The 21,714-nt window shown below is 46.1% G+C and overlaps 2 protein-coding genes across 2 annotated transcripts in view; one reads left to right on the top strand and one right to left on the bottom strand.

Moving 5' to 3' along the window:
• Positions 1-8,963, top strand: part of TIMP3 (TIMP metallopeptidase inhibitor 3) — a 57,307-nt gene extending 48,344 nt beyond the window's left edge. The window contains exons 3-5 of the mRNA XM_060165271.1: positions 2,976-3,087; positions 3,809-3,930; positions 5,038-8,963. Coding sequence (XP_060021254.1) covers positions 2,976-3,087; positions 3,809-3,930; positions 5,038-5,235 — 432 coding nt within the window. The 3' untranslated portion in view covers positions 5,236-8,963. The remainder of the gene's footprint in view (positions 1-2,975; positions 3,088-3,808; positions 3,931-5,037) is intronic.
• SYN3 (synapsin III) overlaps positions 1-21,714 on the bottom strand; it is a 398,733-nt gene that overhangs the window by 277,187 nt on the left and 99,832 nt on the right. The window contains exons 4-5 of the mRNA XM_060164685.1: positions 14,196-14,352; positions 10,836-10,925 (exon numbers count right to left, since the gene is read on the bottom strand). Coding sequence (XP_060020668.1) covers positions 10,836-10,925; positions 14,196-14,352 — 247 coding nt within the window. The remainder of the gene's footprint in view (positions 1-10,835; positions 10,926-14,195; positions 14,353-21,714) is intronic.

Below are 21,714 nucleotides of genomic sequence, written 5' to 3'. Positions count from 1 at the left end.
TAGGCATGCCAGAAATATCTGACATAGTGGTGACAGTTCATGCTGCAAGTATAAAGTATGGGTAAGAATCAAGCCCCTGCCCAGTAAGAACTCAACCAGACATTCCATAAGAAATAGGGAAAACTCCCCAAACTCAAAAATTTCTTTCCCACGTTATTTGTCCCTTCACCCCAAGGGAAGTTAACTTCTTAGAACTTCATGTAGATACTATCACAAAGCGAAGCCAAGCCCAGAGGCTTGTAGAGTCCAATGTGGTGTATATACAATATTGCAATTAAATATTATAATGGAATATTATTCAGCCTTAAAAAAGGAAATCCTGTCATTTTGACAACAAAGATGAACCTGGAGGACATTATGCTAAGTATAAGCCAGACACAGAAAGAAAAATAATGCATGATCTCACATATTCGTGGAATCTAAAAAAGTCGAATTCTTAGAAGCAGAGAGTAGAATGGTGGTTACCAGGGTCTAGGAGGTGGGGGAAATGCGGAGATGTTGGTGAAAGGGTACAGATTTTCAGTACTGCAGGATGCGTAAGTTCTGGAGAGCTAGTGGACAGCATGGGGACTATGGTTACCAACACTGTACTACATACTAGAAAGTTGTTAAGAGAGTAGATGTTGTGTTCTCACACATAAAAAGGTAACTATATGAGGTGATGGATGTGTTAACTAGCTTCATTGTGGTAATCACAATGTATACATATATCAAAACCTCCCCTTACACTGATACACTTTTTATCTGTCAGTCATACCTCAGTAAAGCTGGGGGAAAAAAGAGCAACCTGTCTACGTCTGAAACCGGCTTTAACTACTTGCACTTAAGTGATGAGGCTGGGCAAGACATGTAGGAAGAAGAGGACCAAATCCTTTCCTCTGCTTATTACGAACTTTAGTATAACTGGCTTTAAACTAATTTTTACTAAAGGTATGCCAAGTGCTATTCTAAGGCATTTAATTCTCAAAAACGCTATATGAAGTAATTGCTTTGCCCCAATTTACAGATGAAGAAACTGAGGCCCAAAGATGGTATGTAACTTTCCAAGAGGCAAATAAGTGGCAGAGACAAGATGCAGACTCTGGTTGTCTGTCCACAGAACCCAAGTTTACCATTAATCTTCCATTGCATCGGCTGGATCAGATTAACACCCTTTCCAATTCTGAGATTCTCAGATTCTCTGATTTCAGGACATTATAAACCTGTTATAACCCTCCTAAGTTTGTCAAACCAATTCTCGGTCTCTATGACTACAAACCTAATAATACTTTAGGATACTTTAGGACCAATACTTTAGGATACTTTAGGATCAATATTTAGATCAAGCTGGATTATTATAAAGAAAAGACAACAAAATGAGTAAAACCTGCCTTTACCATACATTTACCATATTATTTTCAGAACTGACCCTGAAAGGCAGCTCTGTATTTGTCAGACTCAGTCATTTATAATGTGTTAAGATTTTGGCTCCATATGCAAGTGCTAGAAACCATATTAAAATAAAGTGTTCTTCAATTCAAAAGTAGCAGAGATGCCAAGCTGATTTCAACAAGTTGAGTTCTTACTGGGCAGGGGCTTGATTCTTACCCATAAAGCAGAAAAGAGATACAGGGGACAGACCAACATGGAATAAACTGAGTCTCCAACAGGCTGGCCTGAAAGACCTAGAGAGAGTACTGAGTTGGAACACTTGCCAAAAAGTCAAGGGTCATCCACACCAAAGTGAGAAGTTGTTGGGCCTGGGAGTGAGTACAGGGGACGTTCTCCCGAGGCCACACTTGATGGCATGCACACAGCAGCACCCTTAAGCATGGTTCCTGTTAAAGCCAGAGAGGCACCATCCATCACTGAGGAAGTGGGGGGTAGGATGTGACACGCCCATGCTCCCCGAGAGCACAGCTCAAAACTGAGAGGACAGCACTTCTCGCTGCTCTTGGCTGCATTTCCTCATTCATCTGGAGAGCCTCCCGGGAAAAGAGGGTTAAGAAGGGAGGCCAGGTAAATTAAAAGCACCTGCACCGATGGTTGCACACAATTAGAACAGCACTCCCCTTAAAAAGGCAGAGGCTCCCAAACCCTGTCGGTCCAAGAGACCCTTTGTGATGGCAGAGGGCCTCATGGACCACCTACCCCCGCCAGCCAGTCGCCACTTAAAAGAAGATGGGGAGAAAGAAAAACAGCCCATTAGACTGAATGGGAGGCACTTAGATGAGACACCAATGAGGTGATGTCTGGCTTTTTATTACCATTAGTAAATTACTTATGCATGCCAGGAACTAAAATAGAGACGTTGTCTTATTGGAAACCCTTGGGATAAGCCTAGAGACCACCAGCCATCCAGGGCCTGTGTACTCTGAGAACTGGGGGATAATGGGATTCGGCAACACCTCGGTGCCCCCTCCCACCTCCACCAGCTCACATGGTTAGCAGTTGTCTCAACAGATCCGGGCCCACATAATGCTCATGGACTTGACCTGGAATAACCAAGTGGGTTCAGCCTCTGTTACATTCACACCAGTGGCTCTGAGCGCATGCTTACAAAGGAGGCACGATAGCTATAAATGGCACCTGCCTGCATCAGAGGCCCTTAGCCATGAACTTGTGAGGCTGCATTGGGAGACAGCATAGGATAATGGTTAAGAGCAGATTCCCCTGCTTGGATGCCTACCTCTGCTATTCGCCAACCGTGTGGCCTTAGACAAGCCACTTAATCTGCCTAGGCCTCAGGCTCCTCATCTGTAAAATGGAATGGGAGGTGTGACTGGATGGATGGGAAGGCTTCTCGGGGAAGGCACCACCCATGGCTCAGACAAGTGAGGAGCAGGTGGCCTCGTCTCTGAAGTGAAGACCCTGGGGTAGGTAGGTCAGTGACCGGCCACATAGTGGCCTATTAGGGGAATCCGATCCCACAGCCCAAATGACAGCATGTGTTCTGAGCCCTGGTCCCCCTCTCATGATATTCCTTCTGCCCACAGATGTACCGAGGCTTCACCAAGATGCCCCACGTGCAGTACATCCACACAGAAGCTTCCGAAAGTCTCTGTGGCCTTAAGCTAGAGGTCAACAAGTACCAGTACCTGCTGACAGGTAACGGCCAAATCCAGCATCTAGGCCAGGGTTTGGCCAAGGTCCACTGTTCCTTCACTTTAGAGGATGGAGAAGGAATGGTAGACCCAGCAGTGTTCTCAGGACTTTGGCGATGAGCCCACTGACTTATAAGGAATATCTGACTTATAAGGAATATCTAGTGTTGAGTCCATCTTGCTTGACCAGTGGTGGGAGCTTGAAGTTCCTACAGTGAGGCTGGATTTTAGTCTCTGCTCCACCACTGACTCTGGGGAGGAAACCTAGTTTTGCCTGGTTTTGCAATTTCTCAGCTTTACTGTAAATGAAAAGAAATTGCTAGTACCTATTGCTCTCCACATCTTAGGACAACCTATTAGGTCTGTCTTTGAAACTTATCCACCTTTACGCAGTCAACGTAGAAAGGAAAAAACAAAAGCAAGATCAAAAAGCCATTGACACGGGAAGAGAATAGTTGGTTTCTGGCCCCAGCTCCAGTGCTTACTGGGTTTGGGACCTTCTGCAAATCGCTTAACCTCTCTGAACTTAATTTTCTGTATTTGGAAAATGGGAATACAACTCATCCTAAAAGGTGTTGGGGAGGATGAAATAAAATCATGGGACTGAAGAGTACGTAGCACACAGTTCCTGGCCTAAGGGGGTTACTCAGTAGGTATGAATTCTTCCTCTTCTGGCTGGGTTCTGGACAAAATAACCCCCGCTTGTTGTCCCTCTCCTCCTCTAGGCCGTGTCTATGATGGCAAGATGTACACAGGACTGTGTAACTTCGTGGAGAGGTGGGACCAGCTCACCCTCTCCCAGCGCAAGGGGTTGAACTATCGATATCATCTGGGTTGTAATTGCAAGGTAAGCCCCAGGGAGAGCAGGCAGGGGAGGTGCTGGCTCGCAGCCCCAGAAACATCAGCTCCTACAGTACTGGGCACTGGGCCGTGAGGCTGGGAAGGGTGTGCATGTCAGGCCTGAGCAGAGGGGCAGGTCCGAGAAGGAGTGGTGAGGAATGTTGCACCAGGCTGAGCAGTGAAGAAGGCGAGGAAAGAATGACTTTCTGCTGTAATATGTGCTGCCCACTTGGCAGCTGCCGGGGCATGAGGGCTCTTCAGCATCCTTGGCCCTTCCTGTGGCTCAAGGTTGTGGCAGGTACAGGATCCTTACGTTGGCAGGTCCTGCCCAGCAGCCCCAAGTGGGTTCACCTAGGCAGCTGACGCACTGGTGGCCCCCGCCCCAGGTGGGCAAGCTGGCGCAGGACTGCTGATACCACTTGCTGCAGAGGGTCACTCTTCAACCTGGCCCAACTCCTTGACCCAAGCACAGGGTCAAGGCACACAGCCTTGCTGCTGTGGGAGGTAGTTAGGCCATTCTCTCAGTTAATTCTCACAACAACTCTGCCAAATGGGACAATAGCGATTATGACTAGTACAGTTTTAATTGTCCCCATTTTGCAGAGGAGGAAACAGAGACCTAGAGAGCTTAAGTAGCTAGCCCTAAGTCACACAGCTCACTAAGTCTGATTTCTAGCCTAGGGCAGCTGGACTCTACAGTGTATGCTTTAATCTTTCTAATTTCTCAACTCCCTACAACAGCTGAGAGCTCCCGCCTTTGCCTGTTACCATTTGAGAGGGAAAGCACTCCCAAATGTCTAATTCTACCACTTTCTGGCTGTGTGACCTGGGGCAAGTTACTTAACCTCTCTGAGGCTCTATTCTTTGTAAAAGGGAGATAAATCTGTTATGAGAATTAAAGAGAATAATATAGAAGCACTTAGCAGAATGTCTGGTACACAGTAGGTGCTCAATAAGTATTGGTAAGTGTTATTTATATTATTTTCACTAAGGGAGTGATGTGGCTGGGCTCCACCTGCAGTGGTCCCAAGTTCTGAATCCAGTCTCAGGCAAGCATCAGGCCTAGGTCCACCACAGCAGGCTCCACCAACCTTTGGTTGTTATCTCACTGCAGATCAAATCCTGCTACTACCTGCCTTGCTTTGTGACCTCCAAGAACGAGTGTCTCTGGACCGACATGCTCTCCAATTTTGGCTACCCTGGCTACCAGTCCAAACACTATGCCTGCATCCGGCAGAAGGGTGGCTACTGCAGCTGGTACCGAGGATGGGCCCCCCCGGACAAAAGCATCATCAATGCCACAGACCCCTGAGTGCCAGACCCTGCCCCAACTCACTTCCCTCCTTTCCCACTGAGCTTCCCTTGGACACTAACTCTTCCCAGATGATGACAATGAAATTAGTGCCTGTTTTCTTGCAAATTTAGCACTTCGAACACTTAAAGGAAAATCTATGCTGTCATATGGAGTTTATTTGGAACCATCCTCCTGGCCCCACCCTTCCCTTTCTTTTTGGTTTTGACATCACCCATTTCCACCTGGAAATTTTTGGTGCCATGCCGGAAAGAATGAGGAATGTATATTCTTCTTTGTGATGATATAATCTATATTTTTTTAGGAAAACAAGAATTGAAAAACTACCCAATTTGGGCATTGTAATACCTACCCTTCTTTCTTCTTCCCCATCTCACCATCTCCCAGACCCTCCTCCCTTTGCCCTTCTCTTCCCTCTTCCCCAGTACATAAAGGACACAGACAAGGAAGCTGCTGAAAAGCCAACTGTTTCAAATCAGTCAAGGGCAGCAAGCAGATAGACTCAAGGTACGCAGAAGATCTTATACACCAAGGAGATGCTACTGCATGTCCCCACCAGACTATGTCTGTCTGTGTCTGCACGTGAGAGTGAGGGAGGGGAGGAAGAAACTGCAAGAGGGTCTGGATGATGCAGTACACACACAATTCCCCAGCCCAACGATGCTTGGGTTGACCAGATGTTTCTGAGTCTGGAGCAAGCAGCCAGGCCAGAATAACAGAACTTTCTTAGTTGGTGAAGACTTAAACATCTGCCTGAGGTCAGGAGGCAATTTGCCTGCCTTGGACAAAAGCTCAGGTGAAAGACTGAGATGAATGTCTTTCCTCTCCCTGCCTCCCACAAGATTTCCTCCTGGAAAACTCTTTAGTAGATTTGGCCAGGAGCTTGCCTTTATGTAAATTGGAGAGATACAAACACAGTACACTATCCACAGATATAGGACCAGTAGATATGGGTAGAGAATACTATTTCCAAAGTAGCATTTATCTCACCTAGGGGGATGTGTTTGCATACACATTTGCATATACCCACATGGGGACATAAGCTAATTTTTTTACAGGACACAGAATTCTGTTCAATGCTGTTAAATACACCAATAGTTTAATCTCTTCTATTTTGTTGTTGTTGCTTGTTTAAAGAAAATCATGACATTCCAAGTTGACCTTTTTTTTTTTTCATTTTAATTAAAATTTGAAATTCTGAGCACCCTCAGCATCCCTCTAATTGGGGTCATCTGACCTCTGTCCCTCTCCTTTTCTCCTGCTTCATGTTTGGGGCCTTCGTTTAACTGCCTTACTGGCTTGGCTCAGATGGAAGATGAGAGTGAATGTGGGTCAGGGGCCTGGGCACAGGAAGGAAAGCTGCAGTGCCCTGCCTTGGCTAGATGGCCACCTTTCCTGGGTTTGGGGACAACTTGCTCCTCTTCCTCCAGCTTACTGGTGGGTGAATGCCACCTCCTGAGGTCCTCAGCTCATAAAGTTAAAATTGGTGGTCATTGGGAAAGCCTTACTCTGCAATCAGCTGTAGGGTTTTTGTTGTGTTTTTTGAAGTAAAACTATAATATAAATTCTCTGATTAAATAAAATTATTTTAAGTTTTAGTGTTGAAAGTGAGATGCCAAGAGTAGGTGATAATGTATATTTTACAGAATTGGGGATGGTAGGATGGTTACATTTAACATGATTGCTCTGTCTCTTTTTTCAGATTATGGGTATTTATCCTGTATTAGTATTTGTATCTTCAGTTCATTCCACTTTAGGAAACAGAGCTGCCAACTGAAACAGGAGAAAAAAAAAAAAGAAGCAGACAATACATTGTAATGTCTCGCACACAAATGCAAATGCCCAGGCAAGGTGTTTGGCAGGACCCCAGTGCGGGAAGGCAGTACAGGCATCCGGTTTCCTTGGGATTGATTTCATTACCTACCTTTCACCTTGTGGTTGTGACATCTGGCATACAGGAAATGGGGGTGGGGGGGGCAGGTGGGGGGGGTGCTTTGCTCTCTCAATGGGGCAGCGTGAGCAGGAGAAGCTGAGGTCAGCAGGCCAGTGGTTTTTAAGGGGTGAGCCCCAGACTTGGTGTTTTGAGATTTTCTTTATTTGGACCTCAAAGTCCTATAAGGTGGAACCCCTAACCCAACCTGCACAAGTGCCCTCCCACAATTGGGCATTAGTGTGACCTCCATGAGGCATCTGGCTATTCTTGGTCCCTGGTGGGGTCATCTCCACTCACACAAGGAGGGGCTTGAGGTGAGGCCTGAGCATGTGTCACCTGAAGTTTCCCTCTGAAAAGCTGGTGGAACCACAGTCCCATCTGCCAGGCCCTGGCAAGGAAAACAGCAGGTCCTGAGCAAAGAAGGGTCCTTTGCAGAGTGATGTCAGAGGGCGGTTTTTGAGCTTTCTATAAGCTATAGCTTTGTTTATTTCACCTGTTCACTTACTGTATAATTTAAAGTCATTTATGTAGCTGAGACACTTCTGTATTTCATTCATATCGTGAACGTTTTATTTTGCTAAATCTTATGTCATGTGTAGGCTGTAATATGTGTACATTGTGTTTAAGAGGAAAAAGAAAAAAAAACAAAACCCACACGCCGCCATTTTCCTGAATCAAATTCTACAGTGGAACGGAGGGTAAATACTTCTACTGTGCAGGCAGCTAGACTGGCGAATTGGGGAAACTAGAAGGAACTAGCACTAGAGACTCCTCCAGACTCCTCCCTATCGGCATCCTCGTGGCTTTCTGGACTAGGAGGGAGGAGAGAAAAAATAGCAAGTACATTCACATCCTTGCTCTGAGGCACCTGGCCCTGGGCAGTCTGCTGGTCATTCCCATTCCCTTCTCCCTCTAGTCCATTTGTCCACCCCATTGGGAAGCCACGATTTCTCCTAAAAATCCAGGGCTGTGGGACCTGTGATTCCAAGCTCTCTTGGCCTCCTCTGGCCATCTCTTCTGTCTCCCTATCCAAAAGCACCACACCCAGGCTCTCACCTTTCAGGCCAGTGCTCCATCTGGCCAGGGTAGATAATACTGGGAGACTCCTGTGCTTTAGCCTTACCCAGCCCCAGACCCTACATCATGGCAATCAAGCTACAGCCCATGAGCACCATTTTTCATACCATGGTTCTTGAGCAATTAAAGAAACAAATGACTTATCGGAACAGCTGTCTCATAGGAACTGTGGTCCCCAGGAGACAATACCCTCCCCCCCACCCGCCTCTGCCCTTCATCATATGCTCAATGATCAACAATATGGATTAACCAAAAATGACACCCAAGTGTTTGGCTCCTGGCTGCCAAAGTAAAAATATCACTAAAATAGTTTTACACAAGAAAAACACTTAAATTCTGACAGCAAAAGCAAAACAAAATGGGGGAGTGCTGGGGAGACAGATACCAACAGCTTCCAAATTGGCTCTTGGGAGACACGAGGAGGGCTCATACTCCAAGGGGAGGGGCTTCGTAAATTCTCCCATGACCCCCACCTTCCTCCTTAGCCGGTCTGCTGTCCTGAGACCCAGAAGTGATGGAGAGAAACCAACCAGAGAAAACCCTGTCTGGAAGGAATGTATTTGTTGCTAAATTTTGTAGCACTGTTTACAGTTTTCCTCCATGTTATTTATGAATTTTATATGCCGTGAATGTATATTGTCTTGTAATGTTGCATAATGTTCACTTTTTATAGTGTGTCCTTTATTCTAAACAGTAAAGTGGTTTTATTTCTATCACACACCTGATAGAGTCTCTTGTCTCCTTGTGTCCTGACTGCCATTGTGGGTTATAGGGATCACAGAGGGCCTTGGAAGCCAGGTCCTGCCTGCTTTGGCTCCTGGTCTGTGCCCACTCCCCTCCCTCCGCTCACTTCTACAGCGTGGACCCACCTGCCCCAGTCAGGTGCATTTTCAGGAGCAGCATCCTAGCTTTCCTCCTGGCTGCTAATCCAGCCCTGACCTTGCTCCCTGATTCTATGGCCAGGGTTCTCCCTAGTTCTATGGAATCTGGATCAATATCGAATTGCCTATTAGTGGTACAGGTATTCCCAGACTGGGCCCCTGACTTGGCCTTCCCTGGTGGGAAGAATCTTCCTAAGAATCTCAGCCTGGTGGAAGTGGGAGGGGGAGGGGGAGGCTCAAACAGCAGTCCTTGATGCCAAATGCCTGCCTGAAATTCCGAGTAGGGCTTGGCCTAGTTGGGAATGCCAGGAACTCACTACAGCCAGCCAACGCCTCCCAGAACTTACAGCTGGGCCTGTCACCCTCAATGGGCTGGGCTGGCTGCAGACCCCTCACCCAACTTTCATCCCATTGTTGACAGTGTTCCAGGGTATGGCTCTGCCCCTATTTTAAAGCTACTCTATTTTGAGCACCTATCATATGCCAAGCACAGCACCCTATACACATGATCACATTAAATCTCAACAACCCAATGAGGTAGTTCCACTGTCATCCATGGTTTTTGGCTGAGGAAGCTGAGGCTCACAGAGACCCAAGACCTAGTAAGTAGGCAGAACTGGGATTCAAACTCAGGCTGGTTTGAGGATAAACCCTGCATTTTCTCCACGGTGTTCTCACTTAGTTGGAATATGCTGGGTTGCACATGCCCTTCTCATTCCAACCAGTACATCCTGGATTCTATGACTCCTCTCACTGCATCACATACAAGGGAAAGATAATCAATGAGAAATGTTTCTGCCTGGTTAGACTGTCCCCTACCTGGAGACACCTATGAGTGTCTCCAAACAGGATTGTCAAGCTCAGCAGCCTAAGCTTGGGATTCTACAAGCACAGCATCATCCTCAGCTGAGATTACTGAATACCCTATTAACTCTCTTGTTCCCCAAGACTCACATTCCTTGCAAGGCATGCATGGGGCCATGGCCCTGCATTCCTTTGTCCAGTTTAACAAGACCACCGACCATGAAAGCAGGCATGTCACGGGCTATTTCCAGCTGCCCAGAACTCTTGATCCAACTTCTTCTGGCCGCAGGATGAAGAACTCTCCACCTCATCCCAAAAGATGTTCACCTTTCCCACCATCCAAATGGGAGGCTATCCCACATATTCCGAATGGAAGGCTATCCCACATACTCTGAATTCTCTGGGAAGCTCCAACCACTTCCCAGAGACAACCTTGAGTATATTCAAAAGTTGGAATGCGAAGAGGATGCACAAGGAAACTGCCCTTTGACGATCAATGCAAACAAAATATTACTGCTTTTATTAAGAGTTGAAACCAGGTCCTGCACAGGGCTCAAGGGTTCAAGGTAACATCCAACCTTTGAAACATCTTTCACCTTTATTATCAACCTTTGGTTCCAATATACCAGCTCAAGTTGTCCCCTGATTTGCTGAAAATTCCCAATGTCCCAAGGAATGCTGTCCATCTTTGTCATTTGCTCTACTGCCTGATATTTTAGCTGGAGACCTGACCCTTCTCCTAGGAAAGCCAGGTATTCCTATAGGATGTCACAGCTCTTCCTTAGAGCCTAGGTGGTCAAGGAGCAGCCCCTGAGCCCATCTCCTCCATTCAAATGGACTAAGTACATGGACAACTGTGTTTATGCCATATCACAAAAATAAGCAGAGTAAAAAAGGGCACTCACCATTGGCTTATGGTTGGGGAAAAACGTTTGCTCCACAAGCGGGAACTTCTCAGGACCCAGGGAATGGAAGATCTTAATGAGTTGAGAGAACTAGGGAAGAATACGAGAGAACATTGGTCAACCGTTGTTACCCAGTATGTACCAACCCCTTCATTCCCGCCAGGTCCACTAAGTTCTGCTCAATCACATTTCATAAGCATTTTCTACACTCTTAGCATTTCACACAAGCACAAGCTGCTGACCTTCATGCCATGCTCCCTGCCTGCAATGCCCTTCTTTTTTGAGAGGCATTTGTGTAGTAGTTTATGGTGTAGACTCTGGGTTCAAATCCTCTACCACTTACTAGCTGTGTAACCTTGAAAGTCATTTCAGATTTCTGAGCTTCAGTTTCCTCATTTGTAAATGGAGAAAACAAGAGATCCAACCTGACAGGATTGTTGTAAGGATTAAATATACAGTGTATTAAAAGCAAGCCCTGCTCCATAGGTACACCTGAATGTTGGCTATGTTAGTAGTAAGTATTTTCTCTGCTTTTAGAAACCCCACTCATTTCCAACAGCACAAGCTGCATCCCTTCCACACTGTGCTCCCCCTGCTTCAGCGCTTCCTAGTTTTGCCATGGAGATAGTTACTGTCTCCAGAGCTAGTGGATAAGCTCCTGAAAAGCAGACCTCAGACTTATAGTCTCCTCTATCACCCACCCTACTCAGCACCCTGGGAGTTCATTCTGTGCCCAGCACTGTGCCTTAATATTGGGGCAACACACTGAACACGTAGACCAGGCCTGGAGGAAAGACTGCCTGTGGGCAGATGGTTGGGATAATAATGTCTTGCTGGAGGGAAGCGAGGGGGTTATGGGACCTGGAAGAGGGACAGAGTGGGGGTGAGGATGACTCCCTGGAGCAGATGACATAAGAGAAGGAAGAGGGCACTCCAGGTGTGCAGTGAAACAACTGTGTGCTGGAGACACTCAGTGGCTGCCATGGCTGTGGCCTTGGGTGCAAGGGACAGTGACAGAGGAGGCTGGAGAGTGATCCATCACAGACCACCAGGAGCCTTAGAGGCCAGACAAAGAGCTGGGAATTCACCCAGAAGGCAAAGGGGAGCTGCTGGTGAACAAAAGCAGGGAAGAGAAAGGTAGACGCTGATCACGAAGAAGAAATATGCTGCAATGTGTGGCCTAACGTGGATGCCCAATGGCTAGAAGAGGAGCTAAGTCTTGTGCCAAACTTACTTTGGGGTAACTCAACACTAAGAGCTCACAAAGAAAGAACAGGTAACTTAGGAACTTTCGGCATCAGGCCAGGATTGGTCTGTAGATTCTTGGGCTGTAACCTGCAGCTGTGGTGCAACACGGTGTCAGTTTAGTGGGCTCGAGGGACCTCAGAAATATGGAAAATGATGGGAGGGTCCCTCATTCTACAGATAAGGAAACTGAAGTCCAGAGAAGGAGAGTAATTCCATAATCAAGCAGGAGTTTTGGATATGCCCAGCTTCACTACCTCCTACTGGCTGCATGAGCCTCAGTTTCCTCATCTGTACAATGGAGATATTAGAAACACCTACTATCAGGGTGGTTCAAGGATTAAATATGATATGCATGTGAAGGGCTCACAGTGCAGTTAGTGCTAATAAATGGTAGTTGCTACCATGACCATGACTATGTGGGAAAACAAGGAAGGTGAACTAATACTACCTAGGACCTTTCTGGGATGTTGCAGGCCTAAAAGCTTGGTTAGGGAAGAATGAGAAGGAGACCAAAGCCTTGGTAACAGTGGTTAAAGACTATCTATATCTATTAAAGTAACGCATGTATGCATTCAATAAATACTGAGTGCCAGCTCTGCAGAGACCTCGTTCCTAATACTAGGGACAATAATAGTTGTTATCATTTTTTGAGTATGTACTTAATGCCACCCACCATTCTAAGTACTTTACATGTATTAAGTCATAACCCTACCAGGAGGGCCCTATTTTTATCATCCTTTTACAAATATGGAAAATAAACTCAGAGAGATCAAGCAAGTTGCACAACGCTAATCAGCTCATAAATGGAGAAGCCTGGACCTAGGCAGTCTGGCTCCAGAGCCCATGTTCTCAACCACTGCCCTACCACCAGGAGACCATGCAGAGAGACAAGAAAAGAAGAGATGAGATGGCTAAGAGCTTCATAGAGCACATCCTACATACCCCCAACCTCTACATTTCCTCTTCCCCTTCTCTGCTTTGTTTTCCCCTTGACACTTACCATGTCGTATTAAATATTTGGCATGTCTATTAACATACTTCATGTGCCCCTGCTCACTACAATGTAAGATCTGGGGATTTTGGTCTGATTTGCTCACTGCCATGTTCCTAGAACTTAGAACAGTCCCTGGAACATAGTAGGTGCTCTGTTTGTTGCATGAACAGATTATTTCAAGTAGGGGAGCTGGATAATACAGATGAATGAATAAACATATCATTCTAGGTGGAGATAAGTATTTGGGGAAAAAATAAAGCAGGGTAAGAAATTTGAGAGTATTTGGGGAGTGATGGGGTGATATTTTAGGGAAAGTCTCTCTTACAGGTAACATTTGGATGGAAAGGCATATCCAATGAATGAATATGAAACTAATGAATAAAAGTGGGAGAGGAATCGAGCATTAGGGACTGAAGAGAGATGCCTTCAAGTTTGGGTTTCACCCCTCCCTGGCTCCATGACCCTGGGGAGTTCCTTAACAGCCCTAAAGCTGATCTTCCTTTTCTGTAAAATAGAGTAAGGATGCTCACTTCACATGATAGCAATAGTGTGAGCACCAGGCAGCACAGATTTCTAGTATATATTAAGTGCTCAATAAACAGTGCTGACCTTTAAACAAAAATGATGACATGCTCAAATATTAATAAGAGCAGTAGGGTACCCCCTCTCACCACTAATATTATTATAACATAACACTGTATCATAATATGCTATATAATATCATTAGGTAATAACTACAAGAAGGAGTTTGGGATCTAAGTTGTTTATTCAGTTGCTTTAAAAAGACTCCTTTTAGGGCTTCCCTGGTGGCACAGTGGTTGAGAGTCCGCCTGCCGATGCAGGGGACACGGGTTCGTGCCCCAGTCCGGGAAGATCCCACATACCTTGGAGCGGCTAGACCCATGAGCTATGGCCGCTGAGCCTGCGCATCCGGAGCCTGTGCTCCGCAACGGGAGAGGCCACAACAGTGAGAGGCCCGCATACCGCAAAAAAAAAAAAAAAAAAAAAAAGACTCCTTTTATTACTGGGCCTCCATGCTGGGGAATGGGTCCATTTCAGGGCTGGGAGGCCAGCCACGCCTCCCCCTTCATTCCGGGTCAGACTGGCCCAGCACCTACCACCCAGGGCTTGCTGCAGAAGTTGTAGACGGAGTAGAGGGAGTTGACGGCAGGCAGCCCTCCATACTGGAGGCCGATGACCAGGCTGCGGTAGTCTTCACCCAGGGCCATGCTGTAGGCATGCTGGCGGACAAGAATGAAGTCCGGCTTGAAGGATCTGCCAAGAGAGGGGCCGGCAGCAGTGTTACATACCTTGCATTGATGGAACAATCAGGGCAACAAGCCACAGCCTGCTGGGGATAGCGCCTCAGTTCAGAATGCAGATGGGGTGTGGGAGTATGGATGAGGAAGCTCAGATGCAAACACACAGCAACTGAAAAGTAAAAGGACTGAAAACAATTCATACTTTCTTCTATTCCTTTTTAAGGTTGTTTTCTAAATTTTCTATATTGAACAACTATTTCATTTGCAATTGGAAAAAAATGTATCAAACAATTCAGTGAATATACTGTGATTTTACTAGGCACTACGGTGGATGCACATGTTACTGAGTCGTCACAACTGCCCTGGGATGTGGGTATTGCTGCCATCAACTCCATCTTACAGATGAGCACCCTGAGGCTCAGGAAGATCAGGTCACTTCCGCAAAAAGACACACTGCAGGTAAGTGGCAGGGCCAGGTCTGTGTAGCCTCACAACCCTGGATCTCAACGATGGTGCAACATGGTTTTCTTCTCATATATCTCCAACGGTGTCTTGTCCCTTTCAAGTAACAACCTCTGGAAAGCAGCAAGAGTACTGATGTGATGGCCAAGAACATGCCAGGCTCTTTGCCAGGTCTCTCTGGAAATAAGATCCTGATTAATGCTCACAAGCAAACCTGGGTAAGGTTGGGACTATTTCTCCACCTTACAGATAAGAAAGAACACTGCAGGTCAGAGAAGTTGTGAACTTCCCCAAGTCACAAAGCTTGGAAGCAGGAGAGCCACGTTTGACCTCAGGTCATCTGGCTCCAAGTCCACACGCTCTTCCTTTCATCACACGGCTCCAGGTGGATTCACACGTTGTTTTATTCACACTGCCAAGGATCCACCTGCTTCTGGATTCCTCATTTCTAAGTCACACGAGAAAATCAGACTCACGGTAGGTAGGTGGTTTATACTTAAAATGGTGTGATCCATCTGGCTCATCTAGAGTCAGACACTTAGCTTCAAATAAACTTTAGTTCTTTAAAATAATTCAAATATAAATTCAAATGACTCTCAAAGGGAAAAGACTTGCCCCCAGGGAAGACACTTTTTGAATCACTCTGAGCTTGGGCCTTATGGGGCTTGCCCCCAGGGGCTGGCACCCAGAAGCAGGTGCGTAACAAGGACGTGTTGAAGGAATGAATGATGTACATAAACATCACCTCCTGTTCCCAAAGGAAAGGGCAAGGGTCTCCCCGGCTAAGTTGTAACTCGTCCTGAGGGCAAGCCACGTGGACGGTGACATCTGGGTGTGGGTGGCATTTGCTCATGCAAGCAGTCAGTGACGTCACTGTGGTTAGGGTTGGCGTTGGGCTAGAAGCTTGGGACCTGCTATGCCTACAGTCCTGTTACATTCTTAGAGGTGAACCAGTTCCACCAGTGCATTTTACAGATGTGGAAACTGAGCCCTGTCGCCGGGCAGTGGCATGTCCCGGGTCACTCAGCAAAACCATGGCACAGCAGGAGGTCGCACCCACTTCCCTGCTTTCCTTCTGCTCTCTGCCCTCCACTTTACAGTGTCTTACAGCAACAGAGATGGAAGGCGGGATGAAGGGGTGTGTGTGTCTCTCACAGGAATCTGAGGACCAAAGGGAGCACTGACTTGTAAGACAACCATTTTCTACATTTATTTGATTTTTAAAATAATATATGTTCATTGTGGAAAAAGAGAAAAAACACCCTTGGAAAACACAAAGAAGTAAACAAAATTACCTGTAATTCTCAACTCAGAGAAAATTCTAATAACTTTTCTATGTGTTTCCTTATATGTACATTATGATCCACTAACCTATTTTCATATATATAATATGCATTCACACTCATAATTGACTTCCTGTTTTCTGTTAATTATGATTTTGCTATTTTCCACATATTGCAGTATATTTTCCCTACCAAAATATCTTCAAAAATATCATTTCTAATGGCTACCTAATAATAGTGCACCGAATGGATATACCATATTAAGCCAATCATCTATTATTATCAAGTAGCCTCTTTCCAATATTTCACACATGTACATCTTTGCACACAAATCAACCTCTTCATTTAAAACTATTTCCTTAAGATAGAGTCTGTGAAGTGGGATCATTGGGTTAAAGGGTATGAACTTTTTAAAAGGTGCTCAAAAGAGTCCCCTTTTTAAAGGCGCACAGCACCACAGCACCTGACAGCAAGCTCCTCACCGCAGGCTCACCAGCACAGCGGTCTTTAAAAAATACATTTTTCAATTTATAAACCATTTCCCCCAAAAGATACTCTGCACCCCACTGCTGTTTTAGTTCTCATTTTTCTGATTTTAGTGAGATCGAGTACTTTTATTAACCATATGCATTTTCTTTTCTGTAAAAGTTTGCTCACATTTTTCCCCATTAAAAAAGAAATGGGGCCTCCCTGTTTCCTCATTGATGTGAGCTCTGTGTTAGGGAGGCTGCCCTTCATCTGTCACACTCAGTAATGTTTTTACTAGTTGCTTGCCTTTTTTTTTTATGGCTGCGAATCTTAAGAAAATATGGAAACACATTTTCCATTCCCCCTGAGTCTTTTCCTTTTGATTTCTCTCTCTGCTTTGATGCTCCGAGGGTCCTCCAGGGCCCCAGTTCCGACAGCACGATGCCCCCTCTTCCTGGCAGTGTAGTTTCCCTCACAGGCAATGGTGCTAGCACACTTGGTGCCTCACTAGGGCAACTTCACTCTGCTCCAGGAGGAAATAAAGTCTTGTGCTGGGCAGCCTCCTAGTTTTTCACTGTTTGTGGAGAACTCATAAGAAGAACACAGCCTGGGGGTGGGGGTGGGGGAATCTGGCTATCTAGAAAAAGGAGGTGCCCTTCCCAGACCACCTTCCAAGAAGAGTATCCGATGGCCTGTCTTGGGATACTCTGACCCCAGCCCCAGGTATTATGGTGCTGTCTTTCCAGGCTGTCTAGAGCTCACCTCTAAATCAGATCTTTCTTACTCTTTGAAATAAAGTAGTGGCCACCTCCTATTTGTCTTCCAGGATTTGGGAATCTACCTCAAGCTTCCATATTCCAAGTGCTCTTTTAAAATTATACATCAACTCCATGCTCGAAACCCTCAGAAGTCTTCCCTCTTTCTGATGACAGATCCTCACCTCCTTACCATGGCTACAAGGTCCCTGCCCACCTCTCCATCCTCATTTCTACTTTATCCCCTCCCTCACCTCCACCCAAACCACACTGACAACGGCTCCTCCCTCTAATTCTCAACCTTGATGCTCTTTTCCCAAATTGTTCATGGGTGCCTCATTCTTATCACTCATTGGCTCAAATTCATTTCCTGAAAGACACCTGTCCTGTTCGCTCTATTGAAATTTTCCCCAACCCTCATACTGCCCTATTTTCTTTTCTTCACACCTCTTATGACAATTGTATTTCTCCTGTTTATATGTTAAGTTGTTTATTGTCTGTCTCTCCCTTCTAAAGATGTCAGCTCAATGAGAACAGGGGACCTGCCCAACTTGGACAAAATAGGCCTTATCAATATTTTTAAATGAACGATCAAGTTAATGAATTCATGTACACATGAAAGAATGAGTGAACACGAAGTGGAAAAAGGAGAGACCTCTTTCCTTGTGGCCCTAGAGAAGAGAATTAGGATTGATGGCCAAAGTAGCCAGGAGATAACATGTGGCCCCTAATAACCAGGGGGGTGCCTTACAAGGTAATGAGTCCTGTGTTCCTAGAGGTATGTTAGCATCACCAAGAAGGTTTTAACCCCAGAGAATGAAAGTCAGACCCCATGACTGCTTAAGATTCTCAGACACAATATGTGAGAAATAAACACTCTCCATGTGTAATGTATCACTGCCAACCAGGCATGTGTCACAGTTCAAATTCTGCCACTGGTTGATGCACAGAATGCACAGTGTCCTTCCAGACAGCCTGGGATACAAGGGATTTGCATGGAAAGCAGAAAAGTTAGTGACTCCAGCACTTAGTTCCTCCCTCCATACCCAGCACCCAAGGTTCTCTATCCAGTCAGGGAACAGCCACATCCTGCATGTCACCCCAACACCCAAGGATGTGGTCAGTAGCTTCTGGGCCTGACAGCAGACCAAGCATCCCTGTAGAGGCTGAGATCCTGAGATGACTGGGACACAATTCCTGCTTTCATGAAACTCACAGTCCTAGAGGAGCTGGGTGCAAAGCTAAAAGATAAGGATTCGCTAAAAGAACAAAAGAAAAAGTGAGTGAGTGAAATAACAGAGGCATGTATGAAACACTAAGGTGGCCCTCTGTCTGGGGAGGGTGTGGACGAGTGTGTGCTGGCTGGGTCATGGAAGAAAAGTAGGGGTTTGTCAGGTGCACAGGGTTTTAAAGGTTTCCAGGTAGAGGGAATGGCACCTGCAACTGCATGAACGAACCCCTGAAGTGGGGGGTGTAATAGACTGTGCTGGTTTTGTTTTAGCTTCTCAGTAGCCTTCTTTTTGGGGGGAAACAGACTCCGTGATAAAGTCCTCTCCAAACAGAGAACCACATTTCCCTGGGCATTAACTGGTCTAAGGATTGTGTTGCTGATGTAAAATGGGCCCGTCGCAATCCTCTTCTGAGGGGCCAGCTAAGCTGGAGTGACGTCATGTGGGGCTGATGAACACCGTTTTCCTGCTCCATGGAGGGATCCCACCTGTACCAGAAGTGCCACTAGGAACAACACAAGGAGGGAGACAAAAGCCTGCCTGCATCACTTAGCCCCTGGATCCTGACACCAGAGCCATCTTTATCTTCTGAGTTATGTGAGCTATTGTCTCTTTTGCCTACACTAGTTTGAATTGGTTCTGGCGCTTCCCATCACTATTGCTCTGACTGATACTGGGAAGAAGTGGCAAAGTTTGCAATTGGTTGCACGGCCGGAGTATGAGGTCTGATAAGGTGGTGGCAAGACATGAGGCTATAGGTAGAAATTCCCAACAACTCTCATGACCCCCTCCTGCTCTTCTGTCTCCACAGACCCACTGGTCCCACACCCTGTGTCTGTCATGCCTGAGCAAGAAGACCTCCTTCAGTCCCAAACAAGTTGGCACATCCTGGCTGGAGGCTGTACTTGGGTTTTCCTGTTATTTAGACTTAATATGAGCTATATTATTTGGGTTTCTGATCCCAGGTCTTTCTCAAAAGTGGCAGTCGACACTGGAGAGGAAATCAAAGACAACATATAATTAAATGGTAGAGTTGGGAAAGGTGACGCATTGCTCGGAGATTATTAGGTGATCCAGGCAGCGTCAAGAGGTAGGGGGCCAAAGGCTGAGTGACTTTTAACCACTGGAGAAGTGTAATAGTTCCCTCAATATGCAGAAGCCTGTGGTGGCAAGAAAACATTTTTGGCTGGGCTTTGCCTGGGACCTAAGCTAATAAGCAGAAGCCTCATTATTCTCAGCCACTTGACTACTATTTTGTAACAGTCCCCTGTTCCCGGGAGAGCCAGGCTGACTAAGGGTGACAATGTTGCTAATTTTGGTCACATGTTTACCCATCACACTCAGACCTAACCCCAGCCACACCTGGGAAGGCTCTGGACTTCCTGACATCTGAGTCCACCAGCAGAGACTTCAGGTGTCCTTGTAACTTCTCCACATTTCTCATAATCCTTCCCCATTCCCCTCCCCCTCTGAAAAATTCAACCTCAGGTACCAAATCTGTGGGAAGGAGACCAAGAGAACTGAGGAAGCCCGCAAAAACAGGTGTCCTGAGGAAAAGGGGAGGGGGAATGGCCACACTCCTGAAGGCTTAGGGACCATAACCTCCAGCAAGGACAGAACAGAGGAGATGTGCACACTTGCAGACGGAGGGCTTTGAGTGGGTGATGTGGAAGGACTTTGGGAATTAGCGATGCTTCCCACCAGTCTGAGGACTGCAACAAATTAGTCCAGGCCGAAAAGAAAGTAGGTGGCAGCCAAGCAGGAATCTGGCGAGAAGCAGACAACAGGATGCTGCAGTGAGGTCTGGGGGGCCCGCGCAGCAGCTGCCAGCTGCACGGCGTGATGACGGTGGGGAAGGGGCCCGGCAGGGTTTATGAACAGCCAGGCTCTCTGATGAATCCTGGGGCTCTCTTTGTAAACTACTAGGAGGTTAATAAAACACAGACACGAGTTGCTGGAGGAAGTAGGCTTCCTTGTCTCCCTTCTCAGCCTCAGAATCTCTGTCTCTTTACCCTAGTCTCTTCCTTCCCTTTCATTTCAGAGAAGGAGTCCTTGCTGCTCCATCCTCCTCCTCCATCACCCTGGGGATCCCACATGTTATGGGTTGAATTGTGTCCCCCACAAAAGATACATTGAAGTCCTGAGCCCCATTACACGTGTGTGTGTGTGTGTGTGTGTGTGTGTGTGTGTGTGTGTGTGACCTTAATTGGTAATAGGTGTTTGCAGATTTAATCAAGTTAAGGTGAGTCATACTGGAGTAGGGCAGGCCCTAATCTAATGACTGGAATCTTTATAAGAAGAGGTAAATCTGGACACAAACACAGAGAGGAAGAGGAAAATGCCATGTGATGAAGGAGCCAAAGGTTGGAGTGATGTGTCTACATGTCAAGGAACATCAGGGATTACTGGCAACCAAGAGAAGCCAGGAAGAGACAGGGATGGATCCTCACCTAGATCCTTGAGAGGGAGCATGGCCCTGCTGACACCTTGATCTCAGACTTCCAGCCTCCAGAACCGTGAGAGAATACACTTCTGTTGTGTACGTCGCCCAGCCTCTGGTACTTAGCTACTACAGCAGCCTCAGGAAACGAATACTCTGCACACCCGCAATATTTCCTCTTTCTAGCAGCTTCCTGGCTTTCTTTGTTCTTGTGTGTATCCATCCACAGACCCCTCCCCACTTCCCAAAACAACAACCCCGACTCCAACAATAAGAAAACCTGCGCTTCAAAGGTTGAAAATGAATGACAGTAATGTTCATATTTACGTAAAAGAGTTAACAAATCAACAAAAAGAATAATGCATGGAGATTTGTTTGGAAGGATGTTCACCACAAATGCTAAGCTGGCTATCTCTGTAGGGTGGGATGGAAAATGGGGGTTTTTACATTCTTCTTCAGACTTTTTGGTACCATCTGCATTTAAAAAAAAGAGCACAAAGCATTTTTACAACTAGGAAAAAACAATGAGGTTTATCTTCATTTTGGAAAAAAGCGATAAATCTAACAATGATGTAACATCATGGAAAACGCTTATGGGACAATTTCATGTGACATAAAACAATAGAAAAGAAAATCTGTGTAATGACTAAAGCACTGTAAAAATGATAGGCCTGGAAGGGGAGCGGGAACATTGTTACTTTGTTAAGGTGGTGAGGCTGCAGGTGATTTCTTTCGTTT

This window comes from Lagenorhynchus albirostris, chromosome 11 (genome assembly GCF_949774975.1).
Source record: "Lagenorhynchus albirostris chromosome 11, mLagAlb1.1, whole genome shotgun sequence".
NCBI lineage: Eukaryota > Metazoa > Chordata > Mammalia > Artiodactyla > Delphinidae > Lagenorhynchus > Lagenorhynchus albirostris.
Note: the sequence above shows the minus strand (reverse complement) of the source record. Positions and strands in the feature narration are given on the sequence as shown.